The 17,101-nt window shown below is 40.8% G+C and overlaps 4 protein-coding genes across 4 annotated transcripts; 1 reads left to right on the forward strand and 3 right to left on the reverse strand.

The window, feature by feature from the left end:
- The first annotated feature begins 5,385 nt into the window (after window positions 1-5,385).
- Puml (pummelig) lies at window positions 5,386-8,728 on the forward strand. Its single transcript, XM_071705435.1, has 7 exons — window positions 5,386-5,642; window positions 6,186-6,265; window positions 6,342-6,548; window positions 6,910-7,242; window positions 7,325-7,442; window positions 7,520-7,706; window positions 7,791-8,728. The coding sequence occupies exons 1-7, from the start codon at window positions 5,611-5,613 to the stop codon at window positions 8,040-8,042; spliced, it is 1,209 nt and encodes a 402-aa protein (XP_071561536.1). The 5' UTR covers window positions 5,386-5,610; the 3' UTR covers window positions 8,043-8,728.
- On the reverse strand, window positions 8,620-10,564 carry LOC139772086 (uncharacterized). The gene is made up of 3 exons (XM_071705437.1): window positions 9,873-10,564; window positions 9,199-9,790; window positions 8,620-9,115 (listed from the first exon to the last, which is right to left on the reverse strand). Exons 1-3 carry the CDS (start codon window positions 10,004-10,006, stop codon window positions 8,786-8,788), a joined length of 1,056 nt encoding a protein of 351 aa, XP_071561538.1. The 5' UTR covers window positions 10,007-10,564; the 3' UTR covers window positions 8,620-8,785.
- A 99-nt stretch (window positions 10,565-10,663) lies between these two features.
- Window positions 10,664-13,230, reverse strand: LOC139772083 (uncharacterized). Its single transcript, XM_071705434.1, has 4 exons — window positions 12,826-13,230; window positions 11,652-12,507; window positions 11,106-11,531; window positions 10,664-10,998 (listed from the first exon to the last, which is right to left on the reverse strand). The coding sequence occupies exons 1-4, from the start codon at window positions 12,928-12,930 to the stop codon at window positions 10,967-10,969; spliced, it is 1,419 nt and encodes a 472-aa protein (XP_071561535.1). The 5' UTR covers window positions 12,931-13,230; the 3' UTR covers window positions 10,664-10,966.
- A 165-nt stretch (window positions 13,231-13,395) lies between these two features.
- On the reverse strand, window positions 13,396-15,927 carry Spindly (spindle apparatus coiled-coil protein 1 spindly). Its single transcript, XM_071705436.1, has 6 exons — window positions 15,553-15,927; window positions 14,941-15,229; window positions 14,746-14,875; window positions 14,360-14,669; window positions 14,018-14,174; window positions 13,396-13,923 (listed from the first exon to the last, which is right to left on the reverse strand). Exons 1-6 carry the CDS (start codon window positions 15,819-15,821, stop codon window positions 13,558-13,560), a joined length of 1,521 nt encoding a protein of 506 aa, XP_071561537.1. The 5' UTR covers window positions 15,822-15,927; the 3' UTR covers window positions 13,396-13,557.
- Between the last annotated feature and the right edge of the window lie 1,174 nt (window positions 15,928-17,101).

The following is a 17,101-nucleotide window of genomic DNA, read 5'->3' on the forward strand; positions in this document are numbered from 1 at the left end:
TTATCTGGAATTTCTGGTAGGTTTGGAAAGAGCCGACGAGCTAAAACAATAGCGGTGTCCAGAGTCTTGGGGAAACACGCCTCTATCGTATGAATCATTGCCTCGGATGCATTAAGAACTTTCCCCTCGTCTCTCGCCGATAAATTCGTGCGTCATTGTGAAAATATACCCGCGACTTTAGCGGGTATAGAAACGCACACAATCGAGAATTATTGTATCACCGTGACACAATTATCGTTCGTACATATATATATCCATGTATATTGTACAACATGTATAACGGTAAATGAAATCGCATGTTATTTATGTTTCACGTTTAAAAGTCGTTGGGCTGGTATATTAAAAGCGAGTCGATGAGTTTTTGCCTATTAGGTAAATCGTGCAGACCAGACATTCTGTCTTCTGCGTTCATTATACAAATAGTAGGTATGCAGTCACGAAGGCAGTCTCATGTTTTTATGTCTCATACACGTTGCACCTGATTATCTCGTTATCAGCGAGCTTCTGTGTGCAATAAATTAATATTAATAATTAATTAATATATTATTATAAATTAATATTATTATTAAGCTTGTCGAAAAATTTTTAGACTTTGGCATAATTATCACGTGACCGATTAAATAATCTCGCGTTAATCGATTCCATCAATAAATATTCCATCGATTAATTCGCCGATAAAAAGTGGCGATAGCGATCGCGGGACTTCGCGACTGCGTTCCGACTGGTCTCGAAGCAGGATAAACTCGTATATCCCACGTCAAATAAACACAAAACGCCGTAGAACAGAAAAAGTCGCAGTAAGATCGGCGAAACGGAGGAGGAACTGCCGCGCGTCGTAGGAAATTCATTTCGTGCGACGAAATGACGGATATTGCTCGCCCGATCCATTTGTCACGATCGCTCGTGCGAGGCCTCGCCGTCCGTCCGTCCGTTCATTTGTCCGCCAGGCCTGAAAATTCGCTCGTCCTTCGACGTTCGCTTCTCGACGTCGTATATCTAGCCAACGGAGTGGCAATCGCCGGGAAGTAGTGCCCAGCAGACGACACCCGAAATGCGCGTGTATTCCTACGCCACGCATGCACGTGTGCGTGGCCTCTCCTCTCTACGTACGCAACGCACGCACGCACGCACGCACGTACGTATGTATGTACATACGCATGTACGCGCGTGCGCGCGCATCCTGCGTGCGTCCGTCCTTCCGTTCCTATCGGCGAGAAACACGCCTCGCCAAACGTGAGATTCTCTACCGCATGGTTTCCTCCTCCCTTTCCCGATCGTCGGACGCGGCCGATATACCGCGAGCGCGTCGCTCTCGGGAAATCGACTGCGTTTCTCGCTCGCATATGATCGTTGCGTATCGTCCGCGAATGAGGCTCGAGGGGGAACGAATCGAAGTGTCGTTCCCGGTTGCGGTTTGGCAACGTTGTGGCCGCGTCGCACGTCGCACGCTCCACGCGCGCCTCGTCCGCACGGTAGCGATTCTCGTCGACGAGAATTATCGCAGGCTTTTGTCGGAGCGATCGGATTCCGCGGGCGAAAAGCGCGGATAACGCCCCGAATCGCGCTAGCAGAAACGACGTTACGCATCCGCGACACGCTTTTTTTTTACAGCACACACGTTTCTCATGCCGTTTCCGTAATTATGATAATTAATGCACGATGGGCGAGCGATTAGGATCTGCACGGTTTAAATAACCGCGTCGCGCGCGTTTATCGCGCGACAATGAACGTCGCGATCTGCGGCGAGACGCGCGGTTGAATTCGCGAAACAATTGGACTGGGTAATGAGAATCATGCGCGAGTGCGATGAGAGGATGTGCTGATTGGGATGAATGGCTCGTATTGTCGGGAGGGTAAAAAGTAAAAAGTGCCTCTCGGGTGCTTTTCTGCCGAGGCCGCCGGGCACGAAAGCGCGACGTTACGCGGAAACGCCTCCTTTTTCCGAAATGCAGCATCTGCAGCGCGAACGCGGACGTATTAATTTCCTCGCAAACGCTAATCGCGACAATTGTCACCTTCCTTCGAGAAACCAACGACCATAAATATCTCACGCTGAGGCTTAGTTGAAATATTATTTATTATTCACAATTGACATATACCTATAGTATTACTATATTATATAATAAATATCTATATAACATCTAAAAGATAAAATCTAAAATATTAATATATAATATTATTATAAATATATAATTATTATTATAAATATCGTTCATGGCGATTACGGACGATCGCTACGTGGCGCCTGTTTTTTTTTGTATTTTTTTTTAATGCATCGCGGTTCGTTTCTTCGTCAGTTCGCCATATGTCCTACATAATTCCACGCCTCCTGTAATTTTCGTAAAATTAGCGCGTGGGCGCGGCAGCGGAGAATAGAGCGTACCAAGTCATCGGGCGTTAATTGATCTTTACGGCAAACTCGCCGAGACAATGCGAGCGGCATGCACGCCGCCTCGTATCGTCAGGCCGTACAATTATTACGGGAGTTGCCGTGCAATTATTAATCATGCGAAGGCGCGGGGTAGTGCGACGTACCGCGTACCGTATACGTATTAATACGCCTCGCCGATGCGAGCTGGTCGCTGACTTGACCAACGGCCTGCTCTCGCTCGCTCGCATTTGCGTCAACGATGCCATCACTATCTTGCATCAATCTTGAGATTGATACAATTCCGTCGGCCTCGATGACGAATCGGTATAAACAAGACGCAAATAAGCGCGCAAGCGATTATTACGTCTGCTTGAGTTATTTTTCGTCGATATTTCCGGGAATCGTTTTTTAACGAGGAGAGAGAGAGAGAGAGAAGAGCATTCAAGACTTTTCTCTCGCGATTCTTTCAGAAAACGCCAAAGTGAACGAGAAACATCGAAAAGCCAGCAGTTGCCTCGATTTTTTCCTCTCGTTTGATCCTATCGCCTAGAATTTTGCGTTATTTGTATTGATAGTTTTTCATCCGAGTATTCAAGTTCGGCGTGATTATACGGCTGAAATTCGCGGAGTCCATACTTTGGTGCTTGTTATAAGTTTGAGTTGGAAGACGCGTATCGGGTGTGCGCGCGCTTAGTGGACGATTAAGTTGGTCAGTATTCGCGCAATTAACGGGCGCGATAACCAAGGCAAAGTCTACTTCGCACGAGGACGGCTGCACTGCTCTATCCGGCCGTCCGCTATCGCTCCATATCGCTCGCAGCCAGAGAGCGCGGGCTTTTATTTCGACCTTAACAATAACACGCCGCGTGCGATTGCCGGCGCGATAAGACCCCGCGCGTCGAGTTGCGCGCGGCGCGTTATCGGCGGGCTGCCTTTTTTATCCTGCATCGATATACCCGTACGTAAAGACGTAAAGACGTGACCCTTGAACCGATTGTACATACTTCCTCCCGACGCGGTCGCGTCATCGGACGATGACGATCTCAAAACGGGGAGATGCGCGTATCGCGTCGTCGCAGCATCGCGCGACTCTCGAGAATGCAGATTCTCGAATTCAATCTGGTCCGAAGGGGGATTCGACGAGACGGCCCGAGTCGCGCATGGGTGAAAATACCTGAAACGGGAAACCGCGCGACGCCGTTCTCACGTTCGTCGTTAGCGTCGAGAGCCCGACGGCGGGTCACGTCATTCGCTGACGCTCCAGATTCGAGAATCGCGTCGCATCCGGTCCGGTTTACCGCCGCGAATCGTGCCCGGATACGGTGGAGATCCCGCCGGTATCCTATCGACTCCAGGGTATACATTATGAAACTATTCGGAATAGACTCCGATCAGAATTATTCCGTTTTCCCAGGATAATACGATGAAAATCTAGGAAATAACTAAACAATTTCGGTTGGGTTCCAAAACAGTTCACGTTGATGAACGCCGTGATCCGTTCTTTCCTTCGGCTACGCGCTCTCCCTCTTCGCCCTCTCTACCTTCTCTTCCTGTCTCTGATTTTATTCTAATCGTACGCCTTTAAAAATACGAGAAGGTAGGAGAAGCGGATGGTCCAAGCTGTCGGTTCGCCGCATTTTTTTTCCAGAACGTAGCTCCACCTCTAACTCAAACGGTTGAGTCAAGCATGGTATAGGAAGCACGGTTGGCGTTTCGGCTCGGTAACTTCGGACCCTTCCTTTCGCCAATACAATACTTTCGCGCGTCCTTCAACGTTGTGTTGCCGGGTAACGGCACGCAGGTTGCACGCACAATTGATGCACGTGGCTAAACAAAAGCGCAGACACATATGTCGAATTCGTCGGAAATAGATTATGTAAAAGTAACTGTTGCAAATTTTGTCGACAGAACGTCGGCCGACGTCGCGTCGGCAGAAGTATAACAGAATAATAAATAGATAGCTATCTATATACGCGCGTATAAGATTAAATAAATATCGATGTTTTCGCGATCGGGATCTTAAGCCCAGAGATAACAATCGTTAACTCGTAAATTTTATTCTCATCCACGCGTCGATTGTTATTCGATCTTAAAATGCAGTTATACCAAGACTGGAAAAGGTGAGCCACGTATGTTATTAAATAAATAATAACTTATAAAACTATTGACGCTAATAAATAAGCATCTTACAAACTTGCGAGGAATTTATTGCAAAAAAAAAAAAGAAAAAACAATCTCTTGAACATGATGGCAAACTGATACGGAAATTGAGCAGAGTTTGTCATTTAAATGGTTACGGATGCTAGATTCCGCTCGATTTCTGTTGTCAGAGCATGTCGGCAAGTTCTTTTTGACGGAACACGATGAGTTGAGCGGACGGCTTTAATTTGCCGTAACATTCTCTTGGAATCCGCTGGAGAATCACTAACATATCGCTAACATTTCACTTACGGGATATATTTGACGATAGTTCTCATTATTCTAACAATAAGATCTAAAGCACGGATCGGTAACTTTTCATTTTCAGATGTTTCTACCTCTTTCAAATTGCAACAAAATCCTGGGCATCATATCATGAAACTTTTTGGGATGATTTTTGATCAAAATTGCTATTTCCTAGATTTCTATTGTGTTTTCTATGGAAAACGAAATAATCCCGATGGGAATATATTCCAAAAATGTCCATACACGTGTCCTGCTGCAAGAAGAGCGAACAAAAAAGGCTGAGTATCGCGCGGAAGACAATCCCCGAAAATGTCTCCTATCCTATCGAAAGAAGCGCACGTTCTCTGGCTGAAATATAATAATTAAATCGGCCTGTTTTCCGAGCATCGTCGTCGGAGCGACCTCGCGATTAGGATCTCGAGCGAAGAAAAGATCTCACGGACGGACACGCTCCAGAAATCGGCGCGCGGGCACGCACGCGTTTCGATATCAGCTGATTCCTCCCCACCCCGCCGTCGCTTTGCGGGCCCCACCGCCCCTCCGCGCCGCGTGCACTGTCAAGAAACTTGAAAGCTGAAAGCCGCGCATTCGCCCGAGGCCCGAGCGAAGCGCGGCGAGCCGTCCATTCAGATTCGGACGCCAGATAATAGTATAGTATCGCGCGCGTTACAGCACACGCGCGAGTTCTTCCGCATTTACAACCGACAACAAAGGGGGACCCGGTCGCGTGGCGGCAGAGCGGCAAGGAGTTGCCCACCGTCGTCGTCGTCGTCGTCGTCGTCGTCGTCGCACCCATGGCAGACCATGAAGTCGTCGAGGCGAAAAGGTAAGCGAGAGAGAGAGAGAGAGAAACCGACCCAGCCTCACGCGAACCGACAGCCTCCGTCATAGTTTCCGTCACAATTACGTCGCGATTTTGAACCGCGATCTTATCGCGGCGTTACGTCATGCGGCGGATGACGGCGGATCGCCGCGCGAAGAAAGAACGGGTTGAACGCCGATAAAGATGAGCGAATCGTTTTAACGATATCCTGACGGTTTGAAAGATTTAGTTTTCGGTTTAGTTTTGTTAGGCCGTCTCAAGGCCGTCTGCTCTTGGCTCTTGATCTCTCGCGGTACACGTGGCCGACGCGCGGACGGGACTGTCGGGAGCGCAATAATAGCAAGTCCGTGACATAACGGCTATTAATACCGTGGCCGTGTACATACCTGCCACGATGCGGAAGCATGACTTGACACAAATCTCTATCAAACGTTGATTCATCTCAATTTCGTCGATAATTGAGATGTAATTGCATAATGCGAGATGAGCTTGTACTCTCGCTTGGCTCATGCCAGGAAGGAAATAATTGAAATTTTGTCCCTTCAGCAGCTGGATTTGGGGATGGTTTAGCTGGTCTGGATCATCCTCGACTATGTTACGTTCGGCGGAGAAGAAGATTCTGTCGTGTAAGATAAATAACAAGATAAATATCAACATTCGAGCTTGGACCGATCAAAACACACATTGATCGAAATGTTGCAGGCTTGAAAACAGCGTATCGTGGATGGTTCGTCGACATCGGGCCGGTTGTGGGTCCGGCGGACAAGATATGGACCATTTCGTTGAACGAGGAATCGCCGAAGGTGCCCATCGTTTTGCTACACGGCTTGGGAGCTGGAGTAGCATTGTGGTGTTTGAATCTGGATGCGCTTGCATCACAGAGACCAGTGTACGCCATAGACCTGTTAGGTGAGAAATAAACATTTAAAATATAGACATTAACCTCCTAATTGTATCTGTGATTCTATCTGATTTATGTACCGTTAATGACATTATAATACAATGTAATCTAACTATTCAGTTCTTTCTGCTTTTGTCATTATTTCAACATTAGCCACTTGACAAATATGTGATTCATCTGCATGACTAATCAAATCACTGAACTTTGTAACTGTATACCTAATATAAATATGTTAACACTTGATGTATGGATATCTGTCAGTTTCTCATATCAAAATGCAAAACATTCAAATACATTTAATAATTTATTATATGAAGACTATGTGTATCTCTGTGTACTACAGCCATACTTGATATTTTTGATTTCTAGGATTCGGCAGGAGTAGCAGACCCGTTTTTAGCAATGAAGCGCAAAAAGCTGAGGAGCAGTTAGTACGTTCTGTGGAGGAGTGGAGAAGAGAGATGCAGCTGGAGAATTTTGTATTGCTGGGCCACTCAATGGGTGGCTTTCTTGCGGCATCTTACGCTATGCAATATCCTGAAAGAGTGAAACACCTCATACTGGCCGATCCATGGGGCTTTCCCGAGAAGCCACCCGATGCCGTTGCGAGGACAACGAACATACCGTTCTGGGTTAAAGCCATAGCGTTTGCGGTACGGCCTTTGAATCCTTTGTGGGCAGTTAGAGTTGCTGGACCATTTGGTTAGTATTACCATGAAACATACGTACACAATAATGCGTACTCATTGTTTTCACGTTGTTGAGTAAAAATCTCTATCTGTAGGACAGTGGTTCATTGAGAAGACGAGACCTGATATCGTGAAGAAGTTTACTCCCCTATTGAAGGATGATACTGCTATAATTTCGCAATATATACATCAATGCAACGTGCAGACACCTTCGTAAGTTGCAAACTAAACGATTAAGTGTAATTTAAAAATATCAACCGCTATAATTGTATGATGTATTCGATTCACAGAGGCGAGAGCGCGTTTCACGCAATGATGCAAGGCTTCGGGTGGGCAAAAAATCCAATTGTTAAACGAATGGACAAATTAAACGATGATATACCTATAACATTACTTTATGGCAGTAGATCATGGGTTGACAATTCAGCTGGTGAAACGATTAAACAGTATCGATCTTCGTCGTATGTTAATGTTCAGGTGAAGAAATAATTCAATCACGAGGTACTACGTAAAACGGATCAACTTGCAACTGTCTTTACATAAGATGAATTTATTATACAGGTGATTACTGGAGCTGGTCATCATGTTTACGCGGACAAAAGTGAAACCTTTAACAAATATGTACTGGAAGCATGCGCTTTAAGTGATTCGATACCTCACTTAACATCGTCAAATTTACGTTCCTCTGTTAAACCCATAAACGATCAAGAGATAGATGTCATAGTAAATTTACCCAATGAAGCGCTCGAAGACCGAGGATCAGATGAAAAAAACCTGAATACATCAGGATCATCGACAGAATCAAAAATTTAATTAAAATCTAGTGTGGAATATTCTCATGAAAAGGGACATTCCGGTTCTGCTACCTGGTACAAAGAAACATATAGTAAGCATAAGTATATTGTGATGGAAGAACGCGTGTGCGAGATATATTCAGCATACGAATGTATGTTCATGGCGTGACACATATGAGCTTTATGTAATTTATAAAATGTAATAACGTAAAGGAGCGCAAACTGACGGACGTTGGTCGCGTGCTGATTGACCGTAGATATATTAAGATATGTGTATATTAAGATTGCGCAACAAAATCCTTAATATATTCCATTTTTAGTTTTTGGAAATTATGACAATGTATTACTGCAAATGCGCGAAAGTGTTAGAAGAATAGTGATCTTGTCATAAGTAAGATATCATTTTTAATCATTGATTAAATGCAATCGGTTAAAAGTCTGTTATAAAGCATGCCGTAAGAAATTTACATAAGTCGAAAAGGATCAAATGCTTGTATGAGGTGTAAATAACTATAATGGAAGTTTGTGTACATTGTGTACAGTCTTAGCTTTACTAACACAGGCCATAGTGTCTAGTGAAGAGTGAGAATTCTTAATTGTTATTGTTATTCATTGTATTATCTCACAGCAAGATTTTATGTATATTGTACAATACAATTTATTATTAATAAATTATTTATTGTACACACATGTACAGAAAGTCGAGCATTAGTATTATATTTATATTGAATAAAAATTGTTCTGAGACAAATGATTTTGAAATCATTTTCGCGTCTCATCCTCGAAATCGTCGATATAAGCCTCGATAACGTCATCTTCGTAATCGGAGTCTTCATTATCTATTTCTTGTTCAAAATTATTTAACACTTTATTCGATCGTTTCAACTGGTGTCTGCGTTGTTCTTCCCTTCGTCTTTTGATTAGAAAATCAGAGAAGATCTTTCGTTGCTCTTCCCGGGTTAGGAACTCGACGACTTCTTTTGAGACTGGGTCGCGAGGACTTTTATCTATATTATCGCATTCATTCGTAGTATTCGCATCCAACATCCACCTTTGTGCAGTTTTTTTCGCCTTAGACACTGAACTGGTAATCTGCAACAATTAATTAAACGTAAATTATATTTCATGCATTTATCTCTTATCAATAAAAAAATAAGAAACATAAGATAGATTACCTGGGACATGATTTTGTGATGATCCAGTCCTAATACATCGTGTCTCATCACTGGCAACTGTATATAAAATTCATCTGCCTCAGAATCGCGATTTGCAACTGATTCTTCCTGTGAAGTCTGATCAATACTACTAATACCGGAAGTGCCAAATTCTTTGTCGCACCACAAAGGGTCGCTATCCTCCTCGAAATTTATCATCGCTAATCTCCTCTCGACTTCCTTCTCTGCAAAATATTGCTTATTTTGAACAAACTGGATGGGCGGCACTATACCTATAACACGAAGCTGCGACAGCTCGTGCCGGATTATCCTGGCGCACTTCTGCAACGCCTCTTGGTCAATTGTGGCATCGTCGTTATTAGGTATATAAAACACATTGACGTATTTAAAATCTGGTGTTATTTTCACGTGAGTAATCTCCAAGTTTCCTCTTATAATATCAGACACTTCTCCCATCGACATCATGTCTGTTATATGCTCCATGAAAAGTTTATCTCGCATCATCATTCTGCGCCTTGTAGACAGACAAGGCAACTTCTCGGTCGGATTGATGTTCACACTGCGTAAGTCTAGGTTTGTGTCGTACCACTTTCTGTAACGTAAAAATACTGCTCGAAGTTGCATTTAACAGAAGTCTTATAGGAGCATGCATCTTTTTTATTTGTCTCACTTACCTCTTCGATTTACGACTTCCACTCATTATCTTTTTCATGAATTTACTTTCTCTGTAGATATTCGAGCACACGCTGGACGAGCTAATACACCTGGATATTTGGAGGCACGTAATAAAAGGACGTGAACTCTGCATTTTGACCGTCACTACAATATTTAGCCGGTTTCAGCACTCACACACTTGCACGTGCTGTTACAGCTGATTGAGCCGATGACAGACCAGACAGACCTGCTCGATCTAGTTGCACCTTCCTGCACTTCTGTGTGTTTAGAATGAAACGGATGTACGCGTATATTCGGGTTTTGACAGAAAGATAACAAAGTGCAATTGATACAATTGAAACAGACTTGCAAAATGTACATATTTTATACGTTTTAGGACATATTGAAATATTGTGAAATATTACCGTCGACCCTGCGCAGTAAAAGGTTATGTGCGAACCGCAGAAATTTAAATTGTCAAAAATGGCAAAAAGAGGAGAATAGAATCAGTTAAAAAAGCGGTACTATCAGTGAAAATTTTAAAATTCCGATTCCAAAAATTTTTAGAATCTAGTACGAAGAATTATTATATTATTATTTTTATATATTAGATACTCTATTAATTTATTTTTCTCTGAATTATGCAACTTTTTATTGATTTTTTTGTATTACACGAATATGTAACTCGAAGCAGGTTTTAGAGCCTGATAAGACTTCCGACAAGTATTTTTTAGATACTTCGGTTACCGTTAGAGGAAAAGGGATGTATAGATATACACGCTCCATCTATACAAAGTATAAGAACATAAGATAATAAGTAGAAAAATGTTTTATAAAAATAGTTCATTAATCACATACAACGGCATACTTTATAGATATTATATGACAATGCAAATTAAATGGAAAAATACAAAAAAGATGTTTTAAATATTTCACTTTATAAAAAGACCTGAAAATTTTTTAGAGCACTTAGAGAGCAAAACTTCACCAACACTCAGTACAGATTATCGACTAACTAGACAATAACAAATATTCTTCTTAATATATAATTAACGTAAAAATTAAAAATTAAATGTTATAGTACCCGTCTTCTTGCGTTTCATCCAACTCACGCTTAAAACCGTTTCTTCTTTCCTGCAACTAATACTGAAACAGAAGTACATTTAGATTAGACAAATTAAATACAGTCAATTAAAGAGTGCCATGAATGCATGAATAAATGAAATATTATTATAATTAAAAGAATCCTTTACCTTCTCTTTCTTGTATAATCTCCTTTCTCCTATTTTTAAGTTCGGGGGGCAAATTTTCGATCATACTCTCAATAAAATTATCTAAAACTAACGATCTGGTCATCGATACTACTGGCTTCCTACAGACGGGACAATCTCTCCGTTTTTTATTCCACATTTTTATGCAGTGATTGCAGAACGTATGCGCGCAACCTAATGTCGAAGCTTTCACAAATAATTCCGAGCATATGCTACACGTCAACTGCTCATCCATAATGTCGCTCACTTTTCCAAGAACGTTTTCCTTAATATTAGTCTCCAGAATATTTTGACTTATCGCAGTCAGATCTATCGTATCTATTATTTCATATTCCGGAACCTCGTATTGATCCAAATTTAAAAATATACACTCCGATGTACTTGCGATAGTTTCGTTTGTTGTGTTTGCTGAAAAAAGACCAACGATTCAGTAGCGCATGATAAATTGTCAAATCAAAAGGTACGTTATTAAAAAATAGCATTATGTAAAACAATCTGTGTATTTGTATAAAATTTATTAGAACATACCATTCAATATCGTCTGCGAAGTTTCTGCTTTTGCTTCCTGTTCCTTTAAAGCTTTCTCCGTTTCTTTCAATCTCGCTTCTAACATGGTCTTCTCATTCAATAACTGGGCCTGAATATCTTTCTCTTCTTTTACCTTGTTCTCCATCATCCTTCTCCATTCTGCTTGCTGCTCCTCCCTCCATTTCTCCATTTGATCCCTCATTTTTACCTCTAACATCTCTTTTTCTTGTTTGCTCATGTCTAACGCTTCTTGCCACTTCTGCTTCTCCTCGTTTAGCCTCACTTCAAACTGCAGCCTTTCGTTCTCCAACTTCTCCAATAACTGAGAATACATGTTATTCAAATGTCCTTCCTGAGCATTACACGCCTTTATTTTATCTTCCAATGCTGTAATTTGTTTTAATAAATTCTCCTTATCGTCTTTAGCCATGGTCTGTTGCGTCAACAGATTGTCGAGCTGTTGCTTTAATTCGATCTGCTCTTTTTGTTTTGTTTCAAGTTTATCTTTAAGCTCTTTCCTCTGGCATTCTTGATTTTCAGCAAACGTTTTCTGCTTTACAAGAACAGTGTCGAGTATCTTTTCGTCTATACGCGGCTTCTTAGCACAATGATCTCTTTCGGCAAAAGTAAATTGATATTTGAACGTTTCATTGGGACTAAGTTGTATCTTATCACCGGGGTAGATTTTTTGTTCTATCCCGGAACGAATAGCAACGTCGTTGACAAATGTTGAGGTAGAGCTTACATCCGTAATCGTCCATTCGTCATCACCTTGACATCTAAAGATACAGTGTCTTCTAGATATATTGATATCCAATATAATCTCGTCATTGTCTCTTGCGCGTCCAATTTTAAACTGCATAAAAAGAGAAAAAATTATATTCTACAGATTCAAGATGTTTGACGACAAGCCTTACAAAACAACATCGTAAAGTCGTAAGGATATCTTTGACATGCGTTTTAAAAGATACACGATTTATTACACACATTGATTGTATGCATTGAATTTTTCTAGGTACTGGCATGAGGCCTGTTCTTTTCGGCTGAACTTCTGCACGGTTCATCTTTCCTCTTTTTCTTTTCATGTTGGAGAGAAAAAGATAAAAGATGAACCGTGCGCAAGAAGTTCAGCCGAAAAGAACAGGCCTTGTTCAGCAAGGCTATGTCTTCTTACCTCGTTTTTGTCAATACGTATGTAGTCGTTCGTGTCAGTTTTTATTAAAACCGGCTCGAGAATTTTCAACTCCTCCGATCTGGCTCTCTTCGAGTGCTCCATCATTTAGCAGTTTTACAAACACCTTAATTATATCTTAACGCCTCACGTATATAATCGGGGCCGCGGACAACATAATAAAGCTCGTGTCACTCGTGTCTCGCGGTGTAGTGTGAGATCTCGATTGAAACGCTGTCACGTGGCTTCGTAATCTTTTTGCAGGATACAGTCCTGATAATTCTCGCTGTCACCAACTAATTCAAGAGAAAACGATTCTTCGCGACAAACAACAAGCGGAGCTAACCGAGCAAGCCTTGTTTGAATGCAGCAGAAAATTTTACGTGTACCAACGTGCATATACTTCGTAGACCGTCGATAGTTGTGTCGACAGGCGAGTCCTCTAGCGAGAGAAAGTGAAATTCGCGGCAGATTTAACTCTATTGATAGAGGTAATGTAGCAAAACACGATGTTAAACACGTAAAAAGCAGCTTGTATATTTCTTATTAAATTGCTTAAAAAATACATCTGGATCTTATACACATAATTGTTCCCCTTTATTTCGATAATTCTATTTCTTTCATGCAAATACATGTATCATACGGATTATTCGCTGAGACGTAAACGTGTAATACAATTATGTACATAATTCATACACGTATAGTCAAGCAAAAAGTACATTTGAAATTGAATCATCATGTATCATTCTCAGTGTAGGATATAACGGGATAGTCGCGTTGTTTCGCTTGTTTTTTCAAAGGTTTACTCTCGATGTCTTTACTCTCGGCGTCTTCAGTATCTCCAGCAAAACGTACACAAACAGGTCTTTCAAATTCTTTCGCGGAATCCACTACCGGCTCCTTTGTCACCTTTGTTGAATTTCCTTGATGTGTATTATTCTCCGGCATGAATATATCAGGTGTAATTCCTGAATCACCACTGGTCTCTTCAAAATTCTCGTTACCAGAAATTTTGCAACTCTCAATAGCTTCAAGGAGGGCTTTGTTATCATCATTTGTCTGTTCCGCTTCCAAGTGCGCTTTTATTGCCAGAATTTGAGTCTAGAAAAGGTACAAAAAAAAGATTCTATTAAAAAAAAATCTCAAGTAGTAGTCAAAATATGATCTCTTTTTTCCTCCAGAGGTGGATACTCGCCTCCAAAGACATTGCTTTCGATCGCCAACAACGAAGCTGTCTCGAGATGTTATGGTTCGCTTCCTCTTGCACTAGTATCTGCATAGCTTGCCTCTCGATTTTTTCATTCAACTCCATGATCTCTTTCCCCTTCGTGACTAACAATGATCGAGCGTAACTAAAAGATACATCTATGTCTTACCGTTACATATATCATACATTAATCCAGATTAATCAAATAAAAATGTTCTCTTAGCATAGGCTGCATTCCGATATTCACTGCCAGTACCGAAAATCTACAGTATGCGTTGCATAAAATATAGAGTTTCAATGCTGGCAGTAAATATCGGAACGCAGCCTTACTTAAAGCTGTCATCTGTGGATTGCATTTCTTCCATCTGATTATTTTTTATTATTTCAGACTTCAGCTTATTCTCAAGTTCGAAGATTCTTCTTTTGTACTGATTCAGAAGATCTGCGTTCTCTTGCAACGTATCAATTACATCAATTTCCCATTTTCTGGCCATGGCGTTCTTCTCTGCCCTCAGCAGCTTGATTTCAGACATTTTTGTCTTCAGCATTCGCTTTACTTCATTATACTTACTCGTGAGTATTTTCATTTTATCCAACAACAGTTGCCGGCGATCTTCGACTTCGGCAAATAGGGAATTACCTGAAACATTATACAATTTTAGAAAAATCTATAAACAATTAAATATTGTATTTTCATTTATTAATTATCATTTTACCTTTACACGTATCGCTGGCAGGAGTCACTCTTGACAGTTCCAATTCCTTAAGACTCGCGGCTAATTCTCTAGCAGTTTCCTGTGCGTTTTCCAATGCCTCCTCTTTTTTCATCAGCTGCGCCAGCGTCATCTGTTAAGATATTCCCAATTAACTTTGCGTTACAATCAACAAATACAAATCATAGCTCGTTTTACCTGATAATTATTGCTAAGCTCCTCATTCTGTTCCTCCAGGTTCGCAAGTTTTTCCTTCAATTCCTTCACATTGTTTTGTTCAGTGCAGAGAAGCGTAGTTAATTTATCAACACTCTGTTTATATGATACTAAAGTTTCTTCCGTGGCAGGTTCTTCCTGACATGGTTTTTCATTTAGCATATATTTTCTCAGCTCATCCTGCATCTTCCTAACTATTTCCTTGTATTTTCCTATGTTTGTTTCTAGATCAGCAATCTGATTTTCATATTCTTGTTTAGCAGCTGTGTACCTAATGTATAAAGACAACATATGTAGTTTCATTTCATTAAGGCTAACGTAACTAATATGTAATAAAATCTTAGTTGGAAAAATAAAAAGAATAAAAAAAGAGTATGTGTGTAAGAGTATTTAAAACTCGTCTTTTTAATATTTAATACAATCAAAGGGCCATTATTATTCTAAATAATAATTTTTATTAAAACCGGCTCGGCGAAAAGTTGATATAAAACAAGTTGTAAGCGTCTAAATTAGAAGCTCCCGAAACAAATGCTTGTTTCCATTTTGTACAGGTAGTTAATTAATTTTTACAGGAAAATCCCATGGGCCCCTTACTTTTCGATTGTCTCTTTTCGCGTTGCGTCTACCATCGTCATGTATCGCGTAAACTTTTTCTCCAAAGCCTCGTTAGACTCTTCAAGATCTCTTCTGACTGCATCGCTGGCCTCCAGCTTCATACGTAGAACATGCAACTCCTGCCGATAGCTCTCGTTCTCTTGCTTCAGTTTCTTATAGTCATCCTGACTTATCAAGCTCTCCTCCAGATGCTCTTCGATTTTCGTATCATTCGCACTCTCACCGTACAACTCCGACATTTCGGCCATTTCACACGTGGCTACTCCTTTTTTTCCCCTCAATCGTACGGACGGGTGACGGGTACGGTTTAAATTTTGTTTACTTTGACGTTCGCATTCATTGATTGGAGCATAGATACGTAGAGAGATAGATTCGGTGTTGCGTATCTGTACAAATAACCGAGAGAGAGAGAGAGGGAGAAAAAGATGAATGATTAGAAAAAGTGAGAAAAGTCATATCGGAAAGAAAAATTAAACAAAAATAAAAAACAATCTTGAAACGCTATACGGTAATTTCATTAGTTGGATAGAGTCGTAAGATTGCCTCTGACCAAACTTAAGACGATCTTGAATATAAGCTAGCTCGGACTATGAATTAGGCCTACGAAAGGTGAGCCGAATGATTGGTTACGCCATTTTGGCTATAGAATGGAAACGGTACGCAACTGAAGCGTGATTGGCTGTGCTCCGTTCGATAGTCAGCTGTTATTGGGCGATGCGCGTCGCTGACACTTCACTCTGCACTCTGCTCAATTACTTTTTAAGCTTATTTTCAATGATTGTGGCTATTTGAGCACAAAAATGCGAGTGAATATTTATAATATCGCAGAATTCGTAAATATAGAATAATTGAAGTTTACTCATCGCTTGGACCATTTCTAATACCTGATAAAAGTTTTCGGATTTTATTTAATCACGTTAAATAATATGTTGTTGCAACTGGTTCGAGCGTTTCGATATTTCGAGAATCGCAGTTCGATATATTTCAAATGATCGTCACGAAATTTGAAATCTCGTTTAAATTTTAATTGAAGGCGAATATTGCTTGAACAAAATTAACACGAATATCCCTCCAAATTATGAATCGTTAACGCATCGCGTTTTTATATGTTGGTATCGTGATAAATAATTCATTTTCGTGTATCCAAAATTGATCCAGCTCATTTTTCTATGTTTTAAGTCGCTTTCTTGTTGAAATGCAGTGAGAATGTGTATTTGTATGAACGAGTAAAAATCCATTAAAAATATCTAAAAATTCCTAGAATTTCGATTAACTGATTAATTTATCAAATAATAATCGTTAATGGATAGAATCATTAACGTTTTGTTGCTTAACATATGAAAGCGAAAATTAAATTAGGGCAACGAATCATATATTTAGAAAGTTTTAAGTACAATAATTCTGCCGATTGAATTAATCGTCGATTAAAAGTTAATCGAGATTGCCCTTAGGGAAAACTGTTGAAGGAGCAGCGACGTGATAGCGTCGACGCGCGCGTTGAGTATTCGCCTAGGCGTGCTCCTCTCTC

Source organism: Temnothorax nylanderi, unplaced genomic scaffold (assembly GCF_030848795.1).
Source record: "Temnothorax nylanderi isolate EJ_2023f unplaced genomic scaffold, tnyl_v1.0 TNYL_tig0046_pilon, whole genome shotgun sequence".
NCBI lineage: Eukaryota > Metazoa > Arthropoda > Insecta > Hymenoptera > Formicidae > Temnothorax > Temnothorax nylanderi.

Excerpts from the sequence above, each read along its gene's own strand:
- Puml (XM_071705435.1), top strand. The coding sequence starts at position 5,611 with ATGGCAGACCATGAAGTCGTCGAGGCGAAAAG. Across the intron at positions 5,643-6,185 it reads GAAGTCGTCGAGGCGAAAAG|CAGCTGGATTTGGGGATGGT; the intron begins GTAAGCGAGAGA and ends TTGTCCCTTCAG. Across the intron at positions 7,707-7,790 it reads CGTCGTATGTTAATGTTCAG|GTGATTACTGGAGCTGGTCA; the intron begins GTGAAGAAATAA and ends TTTATTATACAG.
- LOC139772086 (XM_071705437.1), bottom strand. The coding sequence starts at position 10,006 with ATGCAGAGTTCACGTCCTTTTATTACGTGCCTCCAAATATCCAGGTGT. Across the intron at positions 9,791-9,872 it reads GGAAGTCGTAAATCGAAGAG|AAAGTGGTACGACACAAACC; the intron begins GTAAGTGAGACA and ends TTTACGTTACAG. Across the intron at positions 9,116-9,198 it reads ATCACAAAATCATGTCCCAG|ATTACCAGTTCAGTGTCTAA; the intron begins GTAATCTATCTT and ends TAATTGTTGCAG.
- LOC139772083 (XM_071705434.1), bottom strand. The coding sequence starts at position 12,930 with ATGATGGAGCACTCGAAGAGAGCCAGATCGGAGGAGTTGAAAATTCTC. Across the intron at positions 11,532-11,651 it reads TTCGCAGACGATATTGAATG|CAAACACAACAAACGAAACT; the intron begins GTATGTTCTAAT and ends GTCTTTTTTCAG. Across the intron at positions 10,999-11,105 it reads GATTATACAAGAAAGAGAAG|TATTAGTTGCAGGAAAGAAG; the intron begins GTAAAGGATTCT and ends CTTCTGTTTCAG.
- Spindly (XM_071705436.1), bottom strand. The coding sequence starts at position 15,821 with ATGGCCGAAATGTCGGAGTTGTACGGTGAGAGTGCGAATGATACGAAA. Across the intron at positions 14,876-14,940 it reads AGCTTAGCAATAATTATCAG|ATGACGCTGGCGCAGCTGAT; the intron begins GTAAAACGAGCT and ends ATATCTTAACAG. Across the intron at positions 13,924-14,017 it reads CGAAAGCAATGTCTTTGGAG|ACTCAAATTCTGGCAATAAA; the intron begins GCGAGTATCCAC and ends TACCTTTTCTAG.